Consider the following 18759-nt stretch of genomic DNA (forward strand, 5'->3'; position numbering starts at 1 on the left):
TGCCTGCCTCTCTGCTTACTTGTGATCTCTGTCTGTCAAATAAATAAATAAAATCTTTTTTTAAAAAATGATCTTTGTGTGGAGAAAGGCCACGAGAAGACTTGAGATATGGTCTTTTCTACCCTCCAATAAAAAATTAACACTTGTGTTCTTTCCCTTCCATTTCTAATACCTTTTTAAACCAAGAGTGTGCATTTTGACTGAGGCAGCAGTAGATGTCAGTAGCAAAGGGGTGAGAGGAAAAGAGAAGTAAAATGAAGTGAGCAGAAATGATGTTAAAGAGATGGAGAAAGTTGTACCCTTCTTGGAACACACACACAGGACTTTTCATTTATTTGGTTATTTTAATAACTGCTCTTAAAAATCCCATTGCTGGCTACTATGCCAAAAAAGAGTGACATTGGAAACTCAAGATCCCAAGTGTGGTGGATTCCATATGCCCAGTGTTTAAAGATAATCATAAATCAAAATCTCAAGCAACTGTGATGTGTTAAGTGGTACAGAAATGACGCTGAATTAGAAAGACATGGTCCTTGCCCTCACTGAACTTACAGCAAGAAAGCAATAAATTCATTGATGAGTCTAGAACTCTGGGGTGTTCCAGATGTTTTAGTCAAAATAAATGGATCATTGGCCAAGGTTTGGAAACCTTACACAGTAGGATTTATTTTAACGGAATTTTATCTTTTTTGCAAAATAGAGACAAACATCACTTTTTAAATATATTACATTTCAAAAGTTTACTTTTAATTTTGTTATTTGAAATTTAGATTACATTTTACCATGCAAACAATGTGATAAATGAAATGAGGTGCCTAGGTTAGTCCACATATGCCTGTGTGATCAGTCAGTGGTATGACTCAAGTAAAACACTGATGTGACTTAGTATTGAGTTCTGGGTAGTGGTAGCAAATTGTGATGCATTGTAAGAAGGGGGAAGGCAGCTTTTCACTTTTAAATTGCTGCACACAGGTGCACATCACACTGCCCTCCTCTCCCCATTCCCCCAGCCACTGTGGTTCATGTTAGCAATTTAGAAACTGCTTTACATATATACTACAGTTGAACAAATAAATGAAGTGTGGACAATTGGAGCCAGTTTTCTCAGAAAAAAGGAAAGTTACAGATGAGCAAGATCAAAGGCTAGAATGAGTCCTGTGGTACTGGATTAGAGCTGGAGATACTGGTACAAACTCTTTCTTGCTTTAATATAGATCTGTGTGTATACATGGATTGCTCTACACACATTTATATCATAGCTCTGTCTTCTGAGAGAGCCTAGAAGCAGTGATGCCTCATACCATAGCACTCAGCACCCAGATGTTTGTTTTTTTCTTTTTAGGATTTCATTTATTTACTTATTTGAGAGAGAGAGAGAGAACAGGGGGAGGAGCAAGGGGAGAGGGACAAGCAGACTCCACACTGAGCAAGGAGCCCAGTGCAGGGCTCGGATCCCACGACCCCAAGATCATGCCCTGAGCCAAAATCAAGAGTTGGACGTTTAATTGACTGAGCCATGCAGGTAACCCCCAAATGTTGGTTTCTAAATACCATTCTCCAGTAAAGGGACTAGAGCTTCTAGGAGAAATGGCTAATTAAAGGACTTGGGCAGGGAAAATACAGGATGTACTGGAGTGTCCCATACTGTCAGAAAGTTAAAAAGTGCCTAAAAAAAAAAAAAAAGGATGCAAATGAGTCCTAAGGACACAGGAGCCAATATGAAAGAATTAGCAAGTGCCTGTGGCTAGGGGAAGTTGAACAATAAATAATGGTTTTAGATTCTAAGCCAAAGAAAATAAATCTTCATTAGTTGATTCTGATATAAAGAAGTGACTGAATAAAAAAACAAATGGGGGGAGAAAGACATTTCTTTACAGAAAAATTCCAAATAGTAGAAGGCATGAGGGAAGTAAGTAATCATCATTAGAACACCACAGTACAGTCATTACAAGCAATGATGTAGCACTGATGAGTGCTAAAATTAATGGGTGAAATTTATTAATTTCTGTGGTTGGTTTTAGCTTATACCTCCAAATTCTTTGCTACTCCATCCTCCAGAAAGGAGCTTAATTTTCCTCCCCTTGAGTGTGGGCTAGACTGGAATAAATATGGAAAGTGAAAAGCAGTGACTTCACAGTGATGAAAACCAATAGGTACTACCATAACCAAGTGATCAAGGTTAATATTATTAGTAATAGGTCATGATGATATCACATACCCCCAGATTTGATGCAGTGAGCAGGGCACTTCATCTCTGTGGCATTCTCCAAAACTCATAACATCAGTCTAATCAAGGAAAGACCTCAAACCCAGACTGAGTGGCAGTCCATGTATTATCTAGTACTCTTCAAAACTGTCAAAGTCATGGAAAACAAATACCAAGCAACCGTTAATATTGGAGGAGATTGAGGAAACATGATTAAATGCAATATAATATCCTAGACTGCATTCTGAATTCAGAAAAAGAGCTCTAGTGAGAAGCTGGTGAAATCTGAATAAGGGCTGTTGGTCAGTTAATAGTAATGTACTAAAGTTAATTTCTTTTTTTTTTTTAAGATTTTATTTATTTGACAGAGAGCATAGGCAGGGGGAAGAGCAGAGGAAGAGGGAGAATCAGGCCTCCCGCTGAGTAAGAGGGCCCAACATGGGGCTCAGTTCCAGGACCCCAGGATCATGACTTGAGCTGAAGGCAGACAATTAACCGACTGAGCCACCCAGGCACCCCTAATGTTAATTTCTTAATTTTGATAAATGTCCCATGGTTATGTAAGATGTTAACATTAATGAAAGCTGGGTAAAAGATTTTTTTTGTAAGATTTTATTTATTTATTTGACAGAGAGAGAAATCACAGGGAGGCAGAGAAATAGGCAGAGAGAGAGGGAGAAAGCAGGCTCCCTGCTGAGCAGAGAGCCTGATGCAGGGCTTGATCCCAGGACCCTGAAATCATGACCTGACCAAAGGCAGAGGCTTAACCCACTGAGCCACCCAGGCGCCCCTGCTGGATAAAAGATTTATGGGAACTCTACTATCTTTGCAACTCTCCTGTAAATCTAAAATCATTTAAAAATAAGTTTTTTTTAAGTTAAACATTTCTGAGTGTACATTTTAAGAGAATTGGTCATCTTAAATAATATAAAATGACAACTTAGGTCTAGTTATTATTACCCTTTATTTGTGAACATGATGGTCCTAAGTATAGCTCCATTCCTCATACCTTTGTCCCTTCGTGTTTGAATTTTCATGATAAAAAGGTTCATGTATGTTTCAGCAGGGAGCCTGCTTCTCCCTCTGCCTGTTGCTCCCCCTGTTTGTGTGCTCTCTTGATCTCTTTCTTTCTCTGACAAATAAATAAAATCTTTTAAAAATTAAATAAGTAAATAAAATCTTAGGATACCTGGGTGGTTCAGTCAGTTTTGTATGATTCTTGGTCTCAGCTCAGGTTTTGATCTCAGGGTCATGAGTTCAAGCCTCACATTGGGCTCCATGCTGGGCAGAGAGCCTACTTTAAAAAATATATAAAATTAAACAAAATCTTAAAAGAAAGAAAGAAAGAAAAACTTGTGGAGCTCCTGGGTGACTCAGTCATTTGAGCATCTGGTTGTTGATTTTGGCTGGGGTCATGATCTCTGAGTCGTGAGATCAAGCCCCATGTCAGGCTCTGCTCAGCATGGAATCTGCTTGATTGCCTCTCCCTCCTCCTGCTATTTCTTTCTTTCTCTCTCTCTCTCTCTCTAAAGTAAATAAATAAAATCTTTTTTTAAAAAAAACTTAATTTTTCACTGAATTTTGTAGTTTAACATATTGCAAATTTTTTTTTTACTTTTTAAAAAAAATGACATGTTGGGGCGCCTGGGTGGCTCAGTGGGTTAAAGCCTCTGCCTTCGGCTCAGGTCATGATCCCAGGATCCTGGGATCGAGCCCCGCATCGGGCCCTCTGCTCAGCCAGAAGCCTGCTTCCTCCTCTCTCTCTGCCTGCCTCTCTGCCTACTTGTGATCTCTGTCTAATAAATAAATAAAATCTTTTAAAAAAAAAAAATGACATGTTAAATCCCAATTAGCAGAGCTTTTTTAGTTTTATGCAAATAAGGATACTCTGATACAGGGTACTTCTTAGTATAGTATTAAGAAATATTGAAATGGGGGCGCCTGGGTGGCTCAGTGGGTTAAGCCGCTGCCTTCGGCTCAGGTCATGATCTCGGAGTCCTGGGATCGAGCCCTGCATCAGGCTCTCTGCTCAGCGGGGAGCCTGCTTCCTCCTCTCTCTGCCTGCCTCTCTGCCTGCTTGTGATCTCTCTGTCAAATAAATAAATAAAATCTTTAAAAAAAAAAAAAAGAAATATTGAAATGTCTTTAACTTCAGAGTCACTGAATTTTAGTCATAGAACTAGGTTGACATTAACTTGTGGTTTATTTCAGATTCTTCTGTGTGACTCTTGTGACAGTGGGTACCACACTGCCTGCCTTCGCCCTCCTCTGATGATCATCCCAGATGGAGAATGGTTCTGCCCCCCTTGCCAACACGTAAGCACACCTTTGTTTTTAGTCTTTCAGTTTTATATTCCAATTAATAATACTTTTTGACAGCCACTAAACATTTTTCATTTTCAAAGCAGTTTGTATATACTGTTTCCTTTTTGTTTAAAATTCTGTGAAACTTGAGACTATTGAAAAAAACTACCTTTTATTAATATCTTTTAGGCCTTTTTTTTTTTTCTACCAAAGCATTTTTTGAAGACCTAATTTTTATGAAATTATAATCTGATATATTTTTTTTCTTATATTTGTTACAGGCACAAATAGCCCCAAATTAAAATGATATATGAGGGAAGAAATAAGTTTCTTTATCCCTTTGTTTCATCCTCTTTTTCATTTCTGCCTACCTCCTCCTTGTCAGTGTTGTGGATGGTGTTATGAATTATGTACCACTGTGACGCTACTGTGAATAGAAACATGGAGTATACTTCTCTTATATCTTGATTCAGGTGAATTTCCTTTGGAAGCTGAAGCACAGACTATTTTTATGCCACTGAACTCAAGGGGTCCTTCTGTCACAAGTCCAAGCTCATCTCACTTTAAAAATGATGGGCTTTATTGCTGTTCCCATCGAAGTGGACTTCCTTGGCTTAGCATAGCTTTATCAGATATATTCTTCAGCTCTGTTTTGACCCAGTCACCTTGTGGCATGGTTGTATAATTTTTTCCCATTCTCTTTTTTTAAAAGTAGTGATTGGCATCATTATATTGTATTGTACATAGAACCTTCTCCCTTAAAAATGTTGTGGGATTCTTAAAACTTTTTCATGACTGTCATGTAAACATGTTGAGCCAGATGCTATTTTTTTTTTCAAGATTTTATTTATTTACTTGACAGACAGAGACCACAGGTAGGCAGAGAGGCAGGCAGAGGTGGTGGGGGGAAGCAGGCTCCCTGCCGAAGCAGAGAGGCCGATATGGGACCTGATCCCAGGACCCCGGGATCATGACCTGAGCCGAAGACAGAGGCCTCAACCCACTGAGCCACCCAGGCACCCCAGATGCTATTTTAGATGTTGATTACCACCAGCAACATAGGCATAGAATGTATTTCTGGATGAGGCTGGGAGTTTCTGCAGCAGAGATACTGTGCTCATCCTCATTTCAGTAGAGGCTGAGTCACCTCTTTATGTAGTTAAACCCAAAGACCTTCTCAGTATTCATTCACTGTGTGACCCCCTCTTCAGTTCTCAGAATTGCACGGTATCCATGAGCCAGCATGCAAGGGATAAATGTTTGTGGAAAGGTGTTAAAAATGATAATCACAGGGGTAGCTGGCAGGCTCTGAGTCAGTAGACTCTTGATTTAAGGGTCAGGCATTCAAGACCCCCACTGGGTGTAGAGCTTTCTTTAAAGAAAAGAAATAGGGGCACCTGGGTGGCTCGGTGGGTTAAAGCCTCTGCCATTGGCTCAGGTCATGATCTCAGGGTCTTGGGATTGAGCCCCACATTGGACCCTCTGCTCAGCGGTGAGCCTGCTTCCCTCTCCCCCTCTGTGCCTGCCTCTCTGTCTACTTGTAATCTCTGTCTGTCAAATAAATAAATAAAATCTTTTAAAAAGAAAATAAAGAAATAATACTCGTGTTTTGCTCTTTCAGAAACTACTGTGTGAGAAATTAGAAGAACAATTGCAGGATTTGGATGTTGCCTTAAAGAAGAAGGAACGTGCTGAACGCAGGTATTGTGATATTGTGATATGTGTGTTAATGTTTTACTTGGGAATTTGATAGTAAAACTGTCTTGCAGTATAGGTTAATGTATCTATCTAAAGTAATTATTGGCAAACTGTGCTGTGGGTCAAATGTGGCATGCTCCTTATTTTTCTATTCCCACTAGGAATGTTTGTTTTCCATTTTTAAATGATTGAAAAAAATCAAAACAAGAATCTTACTTCATGACAGATGAAGATTGTATATTCCAATTTCATTGTCCATAAAGTTTTATTGGAACACAGCTATGCTCATTTGTTTATGTATTGTCTGTTGCTGCTTTAACACTACAGCAGCAAAGTTGAGTAGTTACAACAAAAACCTTTTGACCTGCCACGCCTAATTTATTATCTGTCCTTTTACAGGAAAAGTTTGCCAACCCCTGATCTAAAATATTTATCAAAACCTACTCTGAATATATATTGGCCCAGTTATAGTGCAGGATATATACCTTACTAAGTATGTAGTGAGTACAAGAAAATTCTAAGAACTGGTCTAGTTACCCATGTCATCTCTTTGGTTGGGCAGAATTAACACCGATAAAATAAAGAGCATTGAAATGCTGAACTGTGTCATAAGAGTCATAACTTATAAGAAATGCCTCCCTTTTCAATTTACCACTGCACTGTAGTCTTAAAGCAGTTGTAGAAGACTTCTTGGAGGAGGTAAGACTGGAGTTGAATCCAGTCTTTAAAAGGGGGCTCAAAATCAGGATCATAAGTTTATGTTTATTTGTATTTATTTGTACCTTCTTCAGTTATTTTATTGCTAAACAATAGTAATTTAATGCTAAACAACACATCTTCAGTGTGTACCAGACTGAAGAGAAAAGGTGAGTGAGACGAAGCTCTCCTTACATGGAACTCACCTCTATCAGAGTACAGCCATATCAGCCAGTGGTACAGAAAGGTAGACAGATGGTATATTCAGAGCAATACAGGAACACTGGGGAGGGCCATTTTAGTTTCTGGTAGAGGTTTGGGCTATCAGGCAAGCCCTTGGAGGATAACTTAGGGCTGGACATGCAGAGAAGGATATTTCAGGCAAAGAGCCAAATACAAGCAAAGACGAAGTGTGAACATGAGAGGGGGAGAGTGGTAGGAGATGAAGTTGTCAACACAGATTGAGGCCAGATTATGAACAGCTTGGCATTTGTGACTAGGGGATTTGAATTATTCTCTACAGGTAGCAAGAGAGCCATCAAAGGAGAGAGAAGTATAATCAGATCTTTATCTCAGAAAACATGCCCTGGTAACAGTAAAAAGGAATTAGAGTTGAGACTGTTGCACTGGGGTCTAGGAGAGCTGGTGAGGCCTGCACTCGGGCATACCTTACATAATAAAGTGGTGGAGGTGTTAAAAGAGAATATTCAGAAGTTTAACCATTGATGCCCATTTGTACACATTATGAGAAAATCTGAACAATGTCTCCTGGTTGGTCTTACTATCTTCATTTGCTGCTACTATAACCTTTACTTGCCCTCTCGTAGTCTTCCTCTCCCTCCAGTTTAGCTTGCTTTAAAACAGTCAGCTAGCTCATTTGCTAATCCACTCACTTTACTCCCCCATACTGTGAACTCTGTGGGTTCAGCCTCCAGATCCTGTTTTTTTTCCTTACTAGTCACCTTGAGCTCTCTGGTTTATAATGGATGCTACTTGGTTTAAAGGCAAAATTAATCTCTAAAGTTGACTAGGAGATAAAAATAGTTCATTTTTAAAAACCAGTTGTCTACCCTGGGGCTAATAATATATGTTTATAAAAAATTTAAAAATTATTAAAAAATCAGTTGTCTAAATACCTTTGTATTTAGAAACTCTGGATAATAGTCTTTCATGTAATTATTAGGATAATTTTGATATTCACAGTTTTTCCTGCTTTTATTTTTGACACTAGAAAAGGTTTAAGTAAGGATGCTTCAAATTAAATCATAATAAGAAATTAGGCATTTTCTTTACTCTTTCTGAAATCTACCTGCACTTCTGAGAAATGAGCAGTTTTGTGGAAAGGCTGGTTAAAATTTTTTGACTACTGCCTCACTATAGGGTATATTCTTGCAATAAGAAGTACTTAAAATTTATGTTAAAATATGCCACAATACTTATTCACACTATTGGTCTCCCATTACTAACTCATTTGCTTTTGCTTTTACTTTTCGTAATCCTTTTTATTTAAATGTCATCCTTTAAGAGGACATCCATAATTGTGGCTTTAGTTCACACAGGAAATCCTTTTTGAGATTGCATCACAGAAAGGAGAGCAAAGTTACTATTACAGAGAGAATAGTCTGCCACAAAGCCAGTTAACTGAATTACTGTTACTATTTTTTAATTCTTACCAATAACCTGGTTAACAAAGTTTTCTTTATCTATAGCTCCTAATATAATAGCTCCTGATATATATGAATCCTAGGGGCTCTAAACAGCAAAATATGTATATTTCTAAAGTAAATAATATATTAACTGTAAACTCTAGTTGACTTCACTTGTTTTTAAAAATGAACATTTTTATTCATCCTTTTTAAAATCTGTAAACAATTTCTCTAGCACTCATTCTAGAACCTTAGGGCCTTGGTTACTCTCTATATCCTAGCACAAGAACATCTTTCCCTTTGTTCATACATTTATTCAACATTTAACCAACATTTAGTGAGCATCCACTTATGCCAGGCAATGTAATCAACATGAAGTGTATTATGTGGTCTCTACCTTAAAGGGCTCTACAGTATGGTGAAGAAGAAGGATTTGTCAATCAGTAATTAGTGACTGGCCAGAAACTGACTACAGAGCTGGAGCTGTGATGCTCTGTGAAATTTGATGTTTCAGAAGTCCCTTCAACTGGTTGGTAAACATCCCTTCCAGAACTTGGTGCCAGAAATTATTTGGGAATTCAAATAGTTCTGTACTTCCAGAGTTCTTTTACTAGTGTTTGCTAGCAGAGAGTTGGATTTAATCAGGGTTGGAATTTTCCAGGTAATGTAACAGAGGGAAGGAGAGAAAGAGACAAGGAATTTGAAAGTATATGCAAAGGAGTATTTATAATGATGGACCATGGAGTCTAAGCCAGGTAAGGGGGAAAGTAAGGACACAAGGGAGTAATGGACAGTGAAAAGAGGCTAGGGTCGATGGATAGAGGTCCCACTGGAGTTAGGGAGTTGTTGAAATCAGTGTACCAGAGGGAATGAGCCAGAAAGTGAACGAGTAGAAGTCAAAAAATAGGTTCCCTGAAATTGAAATTTTAGGAAGGGTGTGGTTATTTCTAATGATGTCTGGGCCCAGTATGATCATTGAGCCAGGTGGTGGTGGACAGAAGACATACGGAACAGAAGACATATCTTTCTAGAAGATTACTGAGCAAGAGAATGCTGTAATGAGTAATCATACCTACCTTCAAGAGCCTGCTTAACTGTTACCACCTATTTAAAGCCTCCAACTTTCTCAGCTTTTTTTTTTTAACTTTCTCAGCTTTTCAAACAAGTTATTCCTTTTTCATGTTTCCATTATACCTTTTCATAATGGACTACAGTCAGTTGCTCAATAATTGTGAGGATAAGAACCGTGTATTATTTGCCCTTGGAATTCCCAAGCCTGACACAAATCATGGTGGACTTGAACCAAATGTTTTTCAGTTGAGTTTGGGAGATAATAATCAAGTGAAAGTAGAGATTTTGCAATATAAAAGAGGAAGCTGATACAACAGTAAACTTGATTAGCGTAAGGATAGATACGTGTTGAACATATTTAATAACAGAACTCAAGTTCTGACTTATCTATGAAGCCTTCCCTGCTAATTTCAGCTACTACTGTTCTTGCCTTTCCTGGTTTTTAATTCATTAACTATACTATTTTTAATCAGGTTTTGATTAAAATAATTTTATCATTTTCTTACATGCCACTTTTTGACTGAATAGCTTTATAACCCATCTCAAAAAGACCGTAAGATTCTTATTAGCAGAGCCAAGGGTTTCTAAGGCAGTGAAGGCTGCATTCTGAAGGACCCACGTAACTGGATGAGTAATGCCCTTCTCTAAGGGATGTCACAAGCAAAGAGAGGAAGAGTGCTCATTATTTCTGTTCAGTTCAATGGACACTGGCCTGTATATAAGGGCTTATCTGTCCTTGATGAATTAGATGAAGTTTGGGAGAACCAGAAAAAAAAAGCCTATTGGGTATAGCAGTTTGTTAGTGTGAAATTTGTTGAATTAAAATCAACAAGGGTTTGTTTCTTTGGAAAGAAACTATGAAGATCTCATTAGTGTTCTAAATCCACATTGCATGAAGAAGTGTTGCCTGGCTCTGAAAATAATCTTCATTGGAGCAACTAGGGTGCAGAGCCCGCTATGTGGTGCATGCCTTTTTTCTTCTCTGCAAATGCATGGTGTTAGTATCATTCCCTGGGACCTTGACATGATCCTATTGTGTAGAATTATTTTTTTAGTATTGATACTTATTACCACAAGAGTATAGTTTTGTATAGACGCATATGAAAACTTCTAGCAGAACAGAGATCTAGTTTGTCCGGGGTTGACTTTCTGTGTAATCACTTTTGTCAGTGAGCTGTAGCATGACTCTCCTCATGGATTTTCCTTGTCTACTTCAGTTCACAGGTTTTATTTCATCAGTATGATTACTTCCAAGACTACAATTTTTGGTTACACCTTTTTACAGTTTTTACCTTTAGAAAGTTCTGTGCCTACCACAGATACCAGTGCAATAAGCTCCATAGAGAGTAGCTAACATGTCTGTGTCCTAGCTAGCCTCTGCTGTTACCATGAAATCACAATTTTAGAATTGTCTGTGTTAGTAATGTTTTCATAATAATTTTATTTTTAGCAAATCTCATTTTGCATGCATTTTTGTTTTTCACTTAAAGGAAAGAACGTTTGGTGTATGTGGGTATCAGTATTGAAAACATCATTCCTCCACAAGTAAGTTCCTGGTTTGTACTATTTTTGAAGAAGAGACTGCCATAATTGTTCTAAAATTTAACCCACTTTATGTAATGTGAATTGTTTTAAATACATAGTATAGCTGTTTTATTAAAAGTGGAAATGTCGGGGCGTCTAGGTGGCTCAGTGGGTTAAAGCCTCTGCCTTCAGCTCAGGTCATGATCCCAGGGTCCTGGGATCGAGCCCCGCATTGGGCTCTCTTCTCTGCAGGGATCCTGCTTCCTCCTCTCTCTCTGCCTGCTTCTCTGCCTCCTTGTGATCTCTGTTTGTCAAATAAATTTAAAAAAAAAAAAAAAAAGTGGAAATGTAGGACCTTAAGGAAATCACCTGTATTTTCCCTCATGATTAAAATTAAATACATGCTGGACTGCTTGGTGGGCTCAGTTGGTAGAGCTTGCAGCTCTTGATCTCAGGGTTGCAGGTTTGAGCCCCATGTTGGGTATAGAGTCTACTAAAGAAAATAATAATAATAGTAAAATAAAATTACATATATGCTGATAACCCTAAAATGTACTATCACATTCAAATCAGATTTATATAGCTCACCCCTATGGGGTTTATGTTCTAGGGTGGTTTTATTTTTTAACACTGTATTATACTGGGTAATTAGTTTTTAGCTTCTTTATGTGTTGTTTATGTAAAGTGACAAAAGAGCAGTTTAGGGAGATTGGGTTTTAATTCTGTGCTCTGGGTGTTTATTAAAAATCTCAGTATCTGTTCTTAACAGTTGGTTTCTTTGAAGGAATATTGTTTTACATTTATTAGTCTAATTTCTAATTAACGATATCCCAAGAGTGAAAGTACGTGTAACATGGTTTTCATTTGAAATAAAGAAATGTTCCTAGTTTTGTACACACTTTCATTCAGGCTTAATTAAATCACATGCTTAACTAACCAAAACAGGTTACTTCATCACCATGCTTCTTTTTCTAAATCCATTATTTCATTGATTCAGCATATCTTCTGAATATCTTTTATGTGTTCAATTTAATTATTTGTTAAAAAATCTATCAGTGGAGAAACTGTTTTAAAGGAGTTTTAAAGGATTGTTTTAAAGGAGTTAACTATAAACTCATAGAAACATAAGAATTTTAATACAGAAGGGCTTCATCTTTTGATCGCCAGTACTCTTTTGAATCTCTCTACTTAGCATTGCCATGTTCATTCCATTTTGTTGGGGGGTGGGTGGGATCACCTCACTTTTTCGGAACTTTAACATGTGCTGCCTAGACAGACATTAGAAAACTATTCATTCCAAGAATCTTTTTTTTTTGTCCTAATAACCTATATGTTTGTTACCATATTTTTAAACCAGGAGCCAGATTTTTCTGAAGATCATGAAGAAAAGAAAAAAGATTCAAAAAAATCCAAAGCAAACTTACTTGAAAGGAGATCAACAAGAACACGCAAATGTATAAGTTACAGGTATGAAATATGTGGAAATGGTAAAAGTGTAAATTGTCTTTTTTAATTATCCAGAATGACCCAAAGGTACATGCTTTTCCCTTTATAATGCTCTCTAGTTGCTTGTATATATTTGTTACTTGCTGTCTGTAGAATCCTGCTGCTTCAGAGCACCCAGCATGGTCCTTTCAGAGCGTGAATTTGCTCCTGTCATCCTCTTCTGCTTAATATACTCTGTCAGATTTCTCTAGCTCTTGGGATAAGGCCTTTAACAAGGCCCCTACAGGCACCATAGAGTCTGCTCCATACTTAGCTTTTTAGCTCCGTGTCATCCACATTTTCCTTCACTCTGTCATTATCAGCCACAGTCGTCTTTCAGCTCCTTTGCATGTGCTGTTTACTCGACCTAGGATTTCCCTCCTGCTTTCAGCTTGTTACCCTTCTCTTGACCAAATCTATTATATGCCCTCGTGGCAACCAATTCTTCTCTTAGAAAGTACTTGTCATGGTTGTAATGATTGTGATTTTAGTTACTGAATTAGTATTTCTCTCCCTGACTGGACTATTAGCATGAAGGTAAGGAACACGTCTATTTTACACATTCTTTCTCCCTTGGCAGCTTAGCATAGTACCAGGAGATAGTAAATGCTCCACAAATGTCTATTGAAAGAATCAGTAAATATAGTTTGGTTTTCCATCTCCTTCTGACCCTCCCCCTGCTTGTGATCTCTCATTCTCTCTCTCTCTCTCAAACGCAAAAAAAATTTTTTAATTAAAAGAAATAATTGCAACACATGACAAAACATTAAAATCTTTAATACTTAAAAAGCTCTCACAAATCAGTAAGAAAAGATGCGTAGTGGCTGATAAAATGGGCAAAGGTTTCAAATCAGTGCTTGTAAAAGAAAAAGCAAAAATGACCAATAAACATGTAACTAATTTTTGACCTTACTCAGCAATCACATTAAAATTGGAAGAACAAGAAAATAATTTTGCTTTTCAAAATTAGAACAAAATTGATGATAAAATTCATCAACTTCATGGTTATATTATAAATTACTACAACCCTTGAAGAACAGTTTTTATACTCTTTAAAGCCAACAGTTTTATAGAATACTAAGAACAGACATATAGTCCAACAAATCTCTTGGTGAAACCTTGGGCATCAAGAGTTATGATAGAGTTATGATAAGATAGAGTTATGTAGAGTTACAATAAAATACTGAGGAAGGGTAGCGTTTAGATGGAATGTAAAAGAAGCAATGAAGAGTTATGTTCAAGGCAAATTTATCAGATCTAGACCCCATAGGGACATGGGTTCCTGTTTCCTTGAAAGCGTAGAATTTGAAGTCGATGTGTGGAGTGTCATATCCAATCCCTTATTCAGAGCTCTGCATCTGGGATATAAATCAAGGCTACTTATTTGTGTTAAAAATAACAAATCCTCCAGGCAAGCGTGGAATGTTTTATTCTTACTGATACTATTTTGTAAGTCCAAAGGTTCTGATGGTCTCTGACATAGAAAATCAAGTTTTTCAGTGAGTGAGAAAGTAGAAGTCATTCAAAGGAAGAGGCTGTTTTGCCACTTTATACTGAAACATACCATTGGGAGAAAATGTTGTTTTCTGTTAACTGTATCTTCCTTTATCTGTATCTGTTATTCTAGCCTGATGAGTGGATGCACAGATTTTTACTTTCTCAGAATTTGTTTAAGAAAAGCTAAGCTACAGCTGCAAGGTTGTTTTTCATAGCTGTGTTTGTAATTGTGGAAAAAATTGGAAGTAAACTTTAAATTATGATACATCTATAAGATTAGATACTATATAGCCATTAAATACTATGTTGTAGAAGAATTCTTAACCTGAAACTTCTGGCTTCTCTGAAATTAGAGATAAAATTTTATGTTTATGTAGATTTTTTTTTTCCTAGAGAGGAAATCCATAGCTATAATGAGTTTCTTATGAAAAGACAAAATATTTGGCTGTTAAACTCTGATGTTAATCCATTGTCTGCCTTTAATCCAGCACTGTCCAGTGTGATTTACTATGGTTATAGAAGGGTGCTCTTTCTTTGCTCTCTAGCCTGGTAATTGTAGCCATACGTAGCTGTGGAGCACTTAAAATCCACCTGGTGAGGAACAGAATTTTTTGTTTTAATTAATTTAAATATAGGTAGCCACACGTGACTAATGACCATATTTTGCTTAGTTTTAGACAAGCCACTTTATCCTTTTGGTCACCTCAGGTCTAAAGTCTAGCGAGTTTTGTATGTGAAGAAATCTTGAGGATCGTTTAGACTTGTCTTGTTTAAGTTGGGGGCAACGGCCTTTGTAAGAAAAAGTACTTTTACCTGGTTCTAAAATTCTGACCATCTATGTATGGATTTTGGTAATAATAGTAATACCATCTCCGATGACAGTAATCCGTAGTTCTCACACTTAGTATTACTTCTGGAACACTAATTCAACTTATTTCGCTGTGTGATTTGTGTAGTTAGAGGTTGGCAAACTGTGGCCTGTGGAGCAGGTCCTGGCTCACTGCCTGTTTATATAGCCATAGCCCGTGACGTAGGGATGGTTTTTATATGTATAAATGATTGAAAAAAGAACCAAGAGAAGAAAATCTTAGGACGGTTACATGAAATTCAAATCCCAGTGTCCATGGATAAAGTCCGCTTGCATTCTCCACGGCGGCACAGCGACGGGGCTGTGTGGCTGCGGCAGAGACTGTGGAGTCTACAGAGCCTAGAAGAGTTCCTGTCGGGCCCTGTACAAAATAGTTGCTGATGCCTGGTATAGCTGATCTTCAAAATTGAGTTAGATCCCGATTTACAAAAGAAACTGAGGTTCACAGGAGTGAAGTGATGTAGTCCAAGTAACACAGTCCCGAAGTGGCAGAGAGCATTTTTATATTCAGGCCTTTTTCATTTCAGAGGCAACTCCTCCTAACCCATGTACCAGGCCAGGCTGTGATGTGATTGTTGTATATATTTTAGATTTGATGAATTTGATGAAGCAATCGATGAAGCTATAGAAGATGATATCAAAGAAGCTGATGGAGGAGGTATGTGTTTATCATTCCCTCTTCTTCATATGAGTTGGCCAATAAGTTAACTTAAAATGCCCTGATTAGGGGCACCTGGCCAGCTTAGTCAGTAGAGCATGTGATTCTTTATCTCTCGGGGTCGTGAGTTCGAGCCCCATGTTGGGCATAGAGATTACTTTTCAAAAAAAGACAGAAAAACAACACTGATTAGAGCAGTAAGCATATATATTTTTTTATTCTCTACTGATGTTAAATGTCTGAGATTCAAAATAATTTGTGGACATAGTGTCAATGGGTAGACTCAGATCTTACTAATTATTTTTTAAGCAGTTTTATGACCTGATATAAAATGTAAATGTTCCTCTGTAGATTAAAAAATTTACTTCTGCTTCCAAAGAGAAAATCCACTTAAGGGGCGCCTGGGTGGCTCAGTGGGTTGAAACCTCTGCTTTCGGCTCGGGTCATGATCTCAGGGTCCTGGGATCGAGCTCTGTGTCGGGTTCTCTGCTCGGCAGGGAGCCTGCTTCCCCCCACCCTCTCTGCCTGCCTCTCTGCCTACTTGTGATCTCTGTCTGTCAAATAAATAAATAAAATCTTAAAAAAAAAAAAAAAAAGAAAACCTGCTTAAACTTTCTTGTTGTTTATGTTTAGATCACTACAGATACAGAATCTTAAAAATTACGGATAATCTGAATCTGAATGATTGCTTTAGATCAACCTTTTAAAAATCAGTTTATTAATTCCATAGTCTTTAACAGGTGACATAAAAACAGAAGGATTTAAAGGTAAATTAAGGAGAATGACATAGAGAATTACCAGCGCTCTAGTATGGAGCATTGTGGTTTCCATTCGTACTTAGGAAAACTCTGAGGAGGATTAGTAGTAAGTAGGCTGTCTGAAGAACTCACCAGCTTTTCCAGGGCTCTGCACCTTATTGACAGTTTTGCTGAAGGATTCTCATCTTTTCTGTCCTGCGCACACAGTTAAAACGGATTGGTCTCTTTCTAAAGCCATGTCCAAAAGACAACTTTGAAGAAGAGATTCTTAAGTGATTGCTAATAGGTATGAGGTTTCCTTTGAGGTTGATGAAAATGTTCTGGAATTTGTTAGTAGTGATAGTTGCACAACTTTGTGACTACTGAAAACCTCTGAACCATACGTTTTAAAAGGGTGTATGTTAGTATGCAAATTATATCAAATTTTTAAAAAAAGTTCTTTACATGGTGAACTTCCACTTAGTAGACTAAACATGTGCAAAAATTCTCTTGATGAGAGCTCTGTCAGCTGAAGTTGTGAGAAAACCACTTATTTCTAGGAGAAAAATAAATGAGCCTAAACATGAACAAGGACCGCTCTAGATATTAAAGAGCAGCTTTTAATAACCGTACTGTCATCTCTCTTCCTCCCTTTATTCCCCTTATCGCACCTCTCCCCCTCCTCCCACCCCCAAACTCAGGAGCTGGCCGAGGAAAAGATATCTCCACCATCACAGGTCACCGTGGGAAAGACATCTCTACTATTTTGGATGAAGAAAGAAAAGAAAATAAACGACCCCAGAGGGCAGCTGCTGCACGCCGGAAGAAACGCCGGCGCCTAAATGATCTGGACAGTGACAGCAACCTGGATGAAGAAGAGAGTGAGGATGAATTCAAGATCAGCGATGGGTGCGTGGTTTGCCAGCAGATCCCATTCCCTAGATACAGGCTTAAATGGGGCTTGCAGAGAAGCTCGGCCAGGTTGTGACGGGGCTTTGGTCCTTCATGCACATGGACCATCTCTTTTATTTTCAGGCTATTTAAAACAGATTCAAGACTATGGATCTTGGTTCTTTTTAGATCAATACGTTTAATATTCAAAATCGTGTTTACATTTTATTAACTGGAATCCAGCATTCATTTGCTGTGCATCTCCATGCCACCTTCCGCCAACATGTCCTTGAGAGGTTCCTCGTCAAATGTGAGAATTAGACAAAGTTTAGGTGATTAGGTGCTATTCTCTGGTGACCCACAGAGGTTTGGGTTGGGGCAGGTAATCCAGTGTGGAAGATCAGGAAGGATTTTCCTGCAGACCAAGTGTTGAAACAATACCGCAGAGTTTCTCCTCTCAGATTGTTAGTGGGAGAAACAAACTTGAAAACCACAAAAAAGTCATTCTGTGTCATTGCTACTAAAATGTAGGTAAAGTTAACCCTAACTTAGGTTAGGGTATAAAGGAAGAGTTTGATAAATCTAGAGAGTTCAAAGAAAGCCTTAGAATGGAAATAAAGCTTGATCTGAAATTTGAGGAAAGAAAAATTAGGCAAATCAGTGAGTTTGAGATTTTACAGTGGGATGAGAAAGAGGGTACCCTAAGAGCAGTCACGTGTTGAAGACAGCAAGGCATAAGACATCATGGAATATTTAGGAAGCTCCTGGTATGTCAGGGTGGCAAGAATATGAGGAAGAAGTAGAGCGTGCCAGCTGGAGATGTGGCTAAAAGATAAAAAGGAACCAGATGATGGAGCGATTTGTTTGTCATGCACAGGAGTTTGCACTCTTACCCTGAAGATGATGAAAGCCCATGGATGGGTTTTTAAGCATCAGGCTAATTAGGTTTATGTTTCAGAAAAATTCATCCTAACATTCATTTGGACGCTATCTGGAAGGGAAATGAGTCTAGAGACTAGAGGGACTACCTGGGCAATTGCTATAGTGGTTTAGGTGGGAGATGAGTGTCCGACAGAGAAGAGGGATCAGGTTGGGGATAGTATTTTTAAGAGGGTGACTCAGAGGGCACTGGGTGGCTCAGTTGGTTAAGTGACTGCCTTCGGCTCAGGTCATGATCCTGGAGTCCTGGGATCGAGTCCCGTATCGGACTCCCTGCTCAGCGGTTAAGTCTTCTCCCACTGACCTCTCTCCCTCTCTCATTCTCTCTCTCTCTCAAGTAAATAAATAAAATCTTTAAAAAAAGGGGAGGGTGACTCAGAGAGGAGCTAATAATTGATTAGATGGGAGAAATTAGGAAAAGTACCAGGTTTCTGGTCTGAGTTACTGGATAGGTAATAGTTCTAAATATAAGGTTTGGAAACAGAAGAGAGGAATAGGTTAGGAAATAATGAATTCTCTTTGGGACATGTTAAATTTAA

At 38.1% G+C, this 18759-nt stretch overlaps 1 protein-coding gene across 2 annotated transcripts in view; it reads left to right on the forward strand.

The window, feature by feature from the left end:
* RSF1 (remodeling and spacing factor 1) overlaps positions 1-18759 on the forward strand; it is a 162695-nt gene that overhangs the window by 130836 nt on the left and 13100 nt on the right. For both annotated transcript variants that reach the window (XM_047693907.1, XM_047693906.1), the window contains exons 8-13: positions 4418-4522; positions 6132-6211; positions 11112-11166; positions 12503-12612; positions 15586-15653; positions 17092-17299. In XM_047693907.1, the coding sequence (XP_047549863.1) occupies positions 4418-4522; positions 6132-6211; positions 11112-11166; positions 12503-12612; positions 15586-15653; positions 17092-17299 (626 nt within the window). The remainder of the gene's footprint in view (positions 1-4417; positions 4523-6131; positions 6212-11111; positions 11167-12502; positions 12613-15585; positions 15654-17091; positions 17300-18759) is intronic.

The sequence above is a fragment of the Lutra lutra genome, chromosome 10 (genome assembly GCF_902655055.1).
Source record: "Lutra lutra chromosome 10, mLutLut1.2, whole genome shotgun sequence".
Classification (NCBI taxonomy): Eukaryota; Metazoa; Chordata; class Mammalia; order Carnivora; family Mustelidae; genus Lutra; species Lutra lutra.